General features: G+C 44.8%; 1 protein-coding gene across 1 annotated transcript; it reads left to right on the top strand.

Annotated features, from left to right (window-relative positions):
* The first annotated feature begins 506 nt into the window (after positions 1 to 506).
* Positions 507 to 9,318, top strand: cdk13 (cyclin-dependent kinase 13). Its single transcript, XM_018700771.2, has 14 exons — positions 507 to 2,615; positions 3,154 to 3,720; positions 3,820 to 3,978; positions 4,060 to 4,199; positions 4,328 to 4,498; positions 4,599 to 4,788; positions 4,908 to 4,964; positions 5,089 to 5,190; positions 5,306 to 5,383; positions 5,931 to 6,047; positions 6,141 to 6,272; positions 6,365 to 6,561; positions 7,200 to 7,700; positions 7,791 to 9,318. The coding sequence occupies exons 1-14, from the start codon at positions 1,468 to 1,470 to the stop codon at positions 8,618 to 8,620; spliced, it is 4,389 nt and encodes a 1,462-aa protein (XP_018556287.1). The 5' UTR covers positions 507 to 1,467; the 3' UTR covers positions 8,621 to 9,318.
* Positions 9,319 to 10,185: the final 867 nt, after the last annotated feature.

Genomic DNA, 10,185 nt, shown 5'->3' with positions numbered 1-10,185 from the left:
ATAGTATTTAAGTGAATAAAGTGTACCATTATCTAAGATTAACATGTACAATAATAAATCTGTCTCCAATTTCAGTGTGTAGCGGCACAGTGATCCCTGATTTGAAGCCACAGTGGAAGTAAGATATCGACTATTAGTGTTTTTAGATTATACATAAAATACATCAGTAATTCTTTTGAAAAACAACATTTATAAATAAAACATTTTTTCATCATAATCAAAAATTGGTAATGAAAAAAGATGTGTGAGTGTTGTACTTTTTGTACAAAAGAAACTGAATCTAAGATGGGAAAAAAAACATTAGTGGAACACATGCTCTGTAAGATTTTTTAAATGTATTTTTCTAGCATTATATTCAGAATTTCCACGGAAATTATCAAGTTTTATTCCGATATCTTATATTAACTGGTAGATCTGCTGTTATATTTTTAAGGTAGGGGTTTCCCTTGGTGGTGACGTAGCCACTGAGCCGGATGACGCACACGCGTATCATTGGTTCACACCGACGCACAAGGCCTGTAGTTTGAAAGCTGTCTGGGCCCAGGCGAGCGGTACCGTTAGCCACATTGCGAACAAAGTTACAATATTTTGAAATAAATTCAGAGGTATCTCGAGCCATTTTACCCGAGAAGGCGTGTGCTACTTTTGGACAATGCGGTTGTCAGAGGGAACAACGACCTGGCAGGATACGTGTGGGCAGACGTGTTTTTGAATGGCATTGTTTTATTGCATCTTGACTGAGTTGCCTTGAACTCCACGCAAGGAGAAAAGAAAGCTAACTGGCTAAGTTGCTAGCGGCTAACAAGCTAGCGGCGGCTACCCAGCCAACTCGCGTGCTATTCACTTCCTTGTTGCACACTGGAGTGTGATGGAAGGCGAGAAGAAGTTTGTGAGGAGGAGACGGAGTTTTTTACTTCCACTTTAACACTGTCCGTTGAATGGATTTACATGCTTGCGTGAACTGCAGCATTTCAGAAGAACTGGATTTGAAATTTCGAGAGGCTCTGGGCCTGTGCTTTGACCATGAAATGGAATGCGACTGTGTAGCAGGACACAGCTAGTGGAGGCTAGCTGGCTAAACCGACCAGCATTAGCAAGCAGATCTGGGAGATGTCCGTCCTGGAGTACAATGGTTGACTATCGACTGGGTCTATAACTAAGCACCATATTGTGGATTTAAGGTGACAGAATCTGCTGGCACCAATTGTCATTAATTACCGTCTGAGGTAACACACTTTATCTGGAACCTCAGTCGTGCTAGCTTTGTAATGCTAGTGTTAAGCTTGTGATTTAGCTAGCTAGCTGGCTGGCTGTCTAATTGTGAAATAGCTGTAGCGTTAGCTACTTAGCCTGTTACACAGCTAGTCCAATGTTTTGTTCCACGACACAACAAGAGACATAGCTTAGTTAAAGTACATAATATAAAGACTATTCTCAACGTGTCTATAGCGTTTATTTTGTAGATAAATGCCTAATTCAGACGTGCTTCGCGAGGGTCGGGGACGGAGCCCCTCTGCACAGAGAAATGCTAACAGGCAGGACAGGCGTAGTAAACCAGGGAGCGGTGCTGCTCAGCGAGAGAGACACCGTGAGAAGAGGCGGTCATCGGCTTCTCGGAGAAAGAAACGCAGGCAGGCCAAGGAAAGAGACTTGTGGCATACCGGTACAATAGAAGACCCTGACAATGACCGCAAAAGCACTTTTGAAAAAGAGGTTGAACTTCGGACATTGGTAGAGTATGATGACGTGAGCTCTCAGTCGGAGCGATTTTCTGGGAGCCCCTCTCCTAAACTTGACCCTCATGCTGACCGGCTCTCAGTGGACCGACTCAGTGATGTTGACGATGGTGATTATAATGGACCAGTATCCCCAGACAGAAGTCAGACGAGAGACCGGGAGGCACTGTGCCTCAGCAAGGACGAACAAACAAGAGGACCATCTGAGAGGAGCAAGCAAGAGAAGGAGCTGGGGAGGAAAAAGGACCGACAGAGCCGTGAGAGAGACTCCTCAAAAGCTCGGAGTGGCGGTAGTCTGAGTGGCTCTAAAAATCACAGAGACACTACAAGGAGCAATGACAGAAATGGTAAAAGGACATCTACATCTCAGCCCTCACAATCTGCAGATAAAAGGGATTCAAAAAGTCACAGAAGTAAAACAAGATCTGATAAAGAGCCCCCATCTGCATACAGAGATGCTCCACAATCTTACAGAGATGACCGCGAAGACCTCAGGGCATACAGGAGAAGTCCTGGATTTAAAGCAGAAAGTCCCTATGGGACATCATACTCATATAGCTACCAGTCTCCTGGTGGTTATAACCAGCCGATATCTAGAAGAAGTCCAACTTATGGGAGCAAAAGACTCTCTCCCAGTTCTACATATTACAGCCGGGATGTAGACATATATGGGGCATACAGCATGCCAAAATCGCCCAGTTCATACTCCAGCAACAAAAGGAAGCGATCCCCTGTGAGCCCAGTGAACTGGCGCAGGTCACCGAGTTATGGCCGACACAGCCCATATGAACAAGGAGAGTTTGGTTCAAGTCCTTATGGAAACCGAAGGAGATCACGAAGTCCATACAGGAAGTCCCTGAGCCCAAGTCCAGATGTCAGGTGAGTTCTTACAAAGCAAAGCGTGTAATGTATTGCCTGTGCTCAAATGTATTAATTTGTTTGTTTTGTTGTAATAAGTAAGCACTGCTTCAAATATAACGGATAATGATTTAGGATTAGGACAGAATTTTGTCTCTTAATGAAAAACGTCTTTACAAAATCTTAGCTCTTCCAAGTTAAATACAGATTTAATGCATTTTTTTATTTATCTTTTATCTTTTATGACTGGCTGGGAATTTCTCTTCTGCAACAGTGGTTGTAAATTTTTAGTTTGAAAATCTTGTGCAGGTAAAACAAGGATAAATTTAAAACTTTGATATCTATCAGTATTTGCTGGTGTGCCCATGTAAAAAAAATCCTGCATGTGATATTGTGCAATTGGTGGAACTGATATAATAACTCACTTGATATGTTTCTATTCATGACACAACACACTAGATTTTTCATCTCATGCAACAAAATAAAGCAACCATGCAATGGAAAAGTTTGTAATATAGAAGCAAAATATGCAAAGGTGTCCCTGTCATTTTCTTTCCAGGCGATCTGCCAGGTCACGTAGCAGAAGTCCATATTCATCCACAAGGCATTCACGTTCTCGCAGCCGCCACCGCCACTCTCGCTCCCGCAGTCGCCCCTCTAGCCTCTCACCAAGCACGCTCACCTTCAAAACCAGCCTTGCGGCTGAACTCAGTAAGCAGAAAAAGGCTAAAGCTGCTGAAGCTGCTGCCAAGGCCAAGAACTCCAGCAACACATCTACTCCAACCAAGGGTTCCTCAGCTGCTCACCAACCAAGTCCTAAGTCTAATCACACATCCAGGAAGGGTCGCCCTCCCTCTCCGCCTCAACCAGAGAAAGGCCCCAGAACTCCAACAACCAGCCAGCCCCAGTCTCCCTCTGACAGGTCATCCAAGAGGACCACTGAGCACCAGACCAACAGGGACAGAGAAGGAAAGGGGAAGGATGACTCTGTCCATCGTGACAAGAGGAAAGCACCAGCATCTGGACAGGGCAAAGACAAGGAGCGAGCCACTGGTCCACTCATCTCTAATCTGTCATCCCTACCATTGCCCCAAACAGTTCTTGAGCACATGGATAAAGGAGAAAGGTATGTTTGTGTTGTTTGGTCGAGAATTTTTACGCACGTTTATACTGGCTGTCTAGACTTAGTCACACTCTCTGTCTCTCCTGCATTTTTTCCCATCAGCTTGAAGGAAAGCTCGCTCTCAGGGAAGAAAAAGTCAGAGAGAAAGGCCCGTCAGCTTCTGAGCGACTTGCCTCTCCCCCCTGAACTTCCTGGTGGCACGTCCTCCCCGCACAGCCCGCCTGAGGACAAAAAGTCTCAAACACTTCGCCGAAGACCTAAGTATGTTATAGTGCATTTACTGCTCTGTCATATTTTCTTTTGCAACTCTTTTTTGTATTTTCACTTTGTAATATTTTCCAGAATTTGCGGCCCAAGATACGGTGAGATTAAGGAAACCGAGATAGACTGGGGTAAACGCTGTGTGGACAAGTTTGAGATCATTGGAATCACAGGGGAAGGCACCTATGGACAGGTGTACAAAGCTAAAGACAAAGACACTGGTAAGTATTTTGAAGATAAATATTAATTCTTAAACTCCTCATCACCACTATCATAGATTATTGGCTGTTTAGAGTGCGACCAGCTCATGATCTAGTTCTAAGGTTGAGTTCTTTTCCCTCTCTCTTAGCTGAAATGGTGGCTCTGAAGAAAGTTCGCCTGGACAATGAAAAGGAGGGCTTCCCAATCACAGCCATCAGAGAAATTAAAATTTTGCGACAGCTCAACCACAAGAGCATCATAAACATGAAGGAGATTGTCACAGACAAGGAGGATGCTCTAGATTTTAAAAACGATAAAGGTACGTTTTGTAGTAGTGCAGTAGTTACTCTGTGATCCTTCCACACAGCATAGTTTTCACTAATATGTGGACATTTTATGATATTTAAATCTTTTGTCAGGTGCTTTCTATCTTGTATTCGAGTACATGGACCACGACCTGATGGGTTTACTCGAGTCTGGCTTAGTTCATTTCAACGAAAGCCACATCAAGTCTTTCATGCGACAGCTGCTGGAGGGTCTTGATTACTGCCACAAGAAAAACTTTCTACACAGAGACATAAAGTGCTCTAATATTCTGCTCAATAACAAGTGAGTCCTTGGGATCTCCACACTCAACCAGGACAAACACCTTTGTTGTATTTTATTACACTGTCAAACATGTTTTCCAGCAAGATTTAATCAATGTTGTTTTTTCCCCTCCTAATCAGAGGTCAAATAAAGCTTGCAGACTTTGGTCTTGCTCGGCTGTATAACTCTGAAGAGAGGTGAGCCTCTTATATTCTTGCAAAATTTATCCAACCTGCTAAGCTTTCTTGCTGTATCATCTTCCATATTTTATTTCCACCTATGTATGTGATTCAAGATTATAAACTGTATTCTCCTTTCCAGTCGACCATATACCAATAAAGTGATCACACTATGGTACCGTCCCCCAGAGCTGCTCCTGGGAGAAGAGAGGTACACACCTGCTATTGATGTGTGGAGCTGCGGGTAAGAGCAGGACTAATACAGACTTAAGATTACATATGTCACTTGATTATCTACCAGGTTAGCGTAACTGTTTTTGTTCTCATAACCATAAATTGTATCTTGTTTTGTCTTCCAGATGCATTCTTGGAGAACTGTTCACAAAGAAACCCATCTTTCAAGCTAATCAGGAGCTTGCTCAGTTAGAGCTTATCAGGTAAGTGTAGGGTAAATCGGATTGAAATGTTAGTCTCACTTTGAGATTTTAGTTTTGAACCATAGACTGGTTCCCAAGCAGTGGTGCACCCATTTTAATCAAACAGGAAGAGAAAGTGGCACAGATTTTCCTACTGATGGTCTCAATTGGCAATAAGGCAACAGAGCCATGAGATTGGTTTTGATTAACGGGCCTCACTTGATTTATCGTGCTCTTATTAGAGAAAAGGTGAAGGTAGTGAGCGCAGAAATCCTAAAAGTTTTTATAGTTCTTTTTTTGCTATGAGACACAAAATGGAAGAACCACAACTGTACCATTTCTACTTGTTCTCTCATTTACTTCCCACTTTACAAGGCACAGTGAGGGAGGAGAGAAAATAAAGTAGCGAGGGCAAATGTGATGCTCTTTAAAGCAACAAGTCAGGCCAGTTCCCTGGGTGTTGTCAGTTATTCTGGGATTCTGTACGGAGGAAGTTGCTTTTGCTTATTTTTTTTGTCTGCCCACACGTTGCTGTATTTTTCTTAACAAATGAATTTCTGTCTTCTAGCCGAATATGTGGCAGCCCTTGTCCTGCTGTCTGGCCAGATGTAATAAAGCTTCCCTTCTTCAACACCATGAAACCAAAGAAACAGTACAGGAGACGGTTACGAGAGGAGTTTGCTTTGTAAGTCAGCGTCCATGACATCTAATCACATATTTATGTGATTGGGCCTTCCAGCAGTGTATTTTACCACAACATTGTGCCTCTATTGTTCAGTATCCCTCCGTCTGCCTTGGATCTGTTCGACCACATGTTAAACCTGGACCCCAGCAAACGCTGCACGGCCGAACAAGCGTTAGGCAGCGAATTCCTCAAGGACGTGGACCCAGACAAGATGCCCCCACCAGAGTATGTTTTGGTTCATGTCGCGTCAACATGTTGGTCCCACTGTGTATAACCCTAGCTTCCAAATCCTCAACATTTTCTCACCATCTCCCCAGTCTTCCACTGTGGCAGGACTGTCATGAGCTGTGGAGTAAGAAACGGCGGCGACAGAAGCAGATGCCGGAGGAACTGGCGGCCCCTAAGGCGCCCCGTAAAGAGCTGGGCCTTGACGACAGCCGCAGCAACACTCCCCAGGGCTTCCCTGCTCCTGGAGGTGTCAAAGCTCAGAATGCCGCTGCTTCTGCGCTGCTTGGTGAGTCTGACTATTAATTGTACTGTACTATTAGTTTGTTAGTCACTGGTATAATTACACCAACCTGTGTGAAAGGTGAATGGTGTACATAATAAATGGTAGCTTGTTGGAGATTTAAAAATACTCAAATTCAGCTGAACTTACATCAGTTTTAGAGGGCACTTTGTTGCCTTGCAAAGTAATTGGTCTTAAATGCTGAACCCTTCTGAAATGCAACTCATTCAATCACTTAGTCACTTAGTTAATCTGCCCTCTGAAAGGTCATACGTTTTGAAGACATGTATAGACAACACACAGAACCAGGCTCATTTAGTCAGCTCTTTTCTATGGTACTGTTTAAGTGTGTGGTTGTCTTCATACCCGATCCTGTAGTCTGACTTGTTTAACCTGTTCTTATTTTTACAGTCATTTCCCATATGAGAGTGATATTGACCCTTTATTTGGCATTTACAGTCTTTACAAACCACACACTACCTGACATACTGGGTTATCCTGTAGTACTCGTTGTGAAATACAGTACATTTTTCTGGGGTAAAATATTTTAAACTGGAGATTTCAGTCTAATCTCAGTTAAGTTTGAAAGCTACAGAAAAAGCTGTTAAATGAACTTTAATTAAAGGTTAATTGTCTTCTAACAGACCCAAAGGGTCCAAACTCCCAGTTGACGCAGGAGCAGCTGGCAGTCCTCCTGAACTTCCTCGGCCAGCCCAAGAGCACAGTCAACACGGCCCAGTTTGTCCAGTCCATGAGCACAAAGGTCAACCAGGAGACGTTACAGCAGCTCTCCAAAGCCCTCGCTCCCACTGACCCAGCTGAGCCTCCCGCTCAGCTTATGCCCACCAAGCCTCCTCAGCCTGCTGCTCCCGCAGGAGTACCCCGTACGCCCCCGATGCCGAAGCCTCCCTCACCCCCCATGTCGGCGCCGCCAGGTATCCCAGAGGGAGAGGCTGCAACTGCCACTCAGACAGCCATGACAATGCTGCTGGCTCAACTCCTCCAAGCTCAACAGGCACAGAGGCAGGAAGCGGGCGATGGTGGAGAAGGGGCGGAGGGCCTAAACCCTGCAGGTGGAGCACCAGGAGGACCTCCTCTACCTCCAGAGATCAAACAGCCTCCAGAGCCCAGCCCAGTCTCTCCAGGTAAGCCTTTGTCTGTTCAGTATTTTCAGTGAAAAATAACTTTTCAGTACATTGCAGTACCTAATATAATGTTATAATTTTGTCTACTAGTGTCTGAAGTAGGTGGCGTGTCAATCCTGCCCCCAGACCAGAGACCACCGGAGCCTCCAGAGCCACCTCCACATGCTGACCTGGACTACCGGCAGCCTCCCCCTGAGCCCAAGACAGGCCACGCTCCCCCCATTGCATCTGCAGGTGGAGGCGATGGTGGGAGACCTCCAGAACCAGACTACCCCCCTCTCCCTACTGCAGAGGGGCCTGGGTATGGTGCAGAGTACACTCATCCACCACCTCCGCCTTTCACACCTGCAGGCTTTGGGGACAGCTACATGGGTCACATGTTAGGTGGAGGCCTGCCCCCTCACACTCTGAGAGAAGTGTTTAGTGGACCCGGCCAGGCCACCGGCTCCTCGTCTGGCGCAGGGGCTCTGGCCCCAGCCCGCCCAGACCCCTTCCCTCCAGGTGCCGGAGCCACGGGGCCTGGCAGCATGGTGTTCGCCGGGGACAAGGACCACCGTTTCGAGTACAATCACAGCCCCTTACCTGTGGAGGGACAGCCCAACCCCAGCGCTATCCACCTGTACAACCACACCATGGCTAGAAAGGATGGCGTACCTCCTCCCCCACCCATCCCAGCACCAGGACAACCCTGGGGCTCTCCTTCTCAAGTCGGGGCTCCACCACTACCCCTAGGCTATGTCCCACATGTGAACTCAACAGCAACAATCAGAGGACGAGGGACTGCCTTTCTGAAAGACTGGAAATCTGACACGGCAATTTGTGACAATGGACAAAGGCGAGAGGACTCTATTTTGAGCCTAAAGCCTCTCAGGCCAGACCAGAGGGATCTGGAGATGCACACTCAGTTTGTAATAACTTAAATCTGTGTAAGGCATTGTATTCCTCCTCAGTCTGGAATGTGGAGTATGTTGCAGAAGGACAGCTGAATAACCCCGGAGGAGCTTTTCTTGCTCATACCATTTTCATATTTTTTTGTAATCTATTCTGCTGTCTTTTAAATTAAACTTTTACCTTTTTGAGTGTACATTTATCAGGCAGGTAAATTTTAAATCTCTACCTTAGCCTGTCTGTAATTGCTCCAGGGCAGACTAGTATTAATGTTTTGCACTACTGACTGAAGTAGGCGGAAACTATTTTAGCTATGAAAGGAAACGGATGATGTGCTTTACCTGCACAATTAGGAATATGACCAGTAATGTAGTGTCCTCTCCTTTTATGGCCACGATTATGTTGAAACAATGGCGGCTCAGTTGATTGGGTTGATGGCTCAGGCATCAGCACAGGGAGCTGTTAGGGGAAAAGGGCTGTTAGTTCCAGAAAGACTGGTAGCACTTGGACAACTGCAGCAAATCTGATTTGACTTAATGGAGAAAGGCTGTTTTCACTTTCAATTCCACTTGCCTTTTTGCCAGTAGGTGTTGTAAAATCATGAGCAAAAACAAACACACACGTAACTTGGGTTCAAAGAGGAAACAATGTCTCTTTTTTTGTACTAAAATGATTTTGTTCCCCCTCCCTCCTCCTTTGGCAAATGTTTATTAAAGAAATGCCAACAACACATCATTGTCTCTTTAATCTCTATGCTTTTTGTTCTTGAAGGTCTCTCATTGTGCCATCATTGGATATGTTGACTTCATAGATCACATCACTAGATGGCAGTGTCATGTCAAGCGTCACTACGCACTCATTCACCTGCAGTGTGTGCTCATAGCAACATGGATATAGTTTCTGTGATTCAGCTTGACATTCAGAGCTGCATCTGTAGGCAAATGTACTCGCTTGTCAGTCTCACTCAAAACCAACAGACCTTAGCCGAGAACTGCAATTTCACCGGTGCTAAATTTTGACACTTTGAGCATATACACAACTCATAAGAGGACCAGCTCCCAAAATAAGGCAGTATAATGCAAACTGACATATTTTTGCTGTATTTGTGGCATGAGAACGCTTACCTTTTTTTTCCCCAAAGGACAGCCAGGCTAGTACCACTCAGGCTCCCAAGGGAGACATGGCTAAGGAGATAGCACACGACAGGTTTCAGACAACATAATGCACAACCTCAAACACAGATTCAGAGCAGTGTGACTGTCAGGAAGAAAGAAAATGTACCAACAGATGACAGCTCCCAGAGGACTCAATCTCCAAGCACTTTAATTTGTACTTTGAACTTTATGGAAAACAGTTTCTCAAAGATCACAAACCAGTCTTGCTGAATGCTACCACTTAATGCCAACTTTGATATGAATTTCTGTGGATGTCAGTAGACCTTTTTGCCATTTTCACCTTTACTAAATACGGAGCAGCTCTCAAATAACATTTTTGTTTTCTTTTTTCAAAACTATTTCCTTACAAGTCATGTTCAAATGAAAGATTTTTCAAATGCTGGAAAAAAAATTGGAGCAACAGCTAAATAGTATTCAGAAAT

This window comes from Lates calcarifer, linkage group LG24, assembly GCF_001640805.2.
Source record: "Lates calcarifer isolate ASB-BC8 linkage group LG24, TLL_Latcal_v3, whole genome shotgun sequence".
NCBI classification, from domain to species: domain Eukaryota; kingdom Metazoa; phylum Chordata; class Actinopteri; family Centropomidae; genus Lates; species Lates calcarifer.
This window is presented reverse-complemented; position numbering and strand designations above follow the sequence as displayed.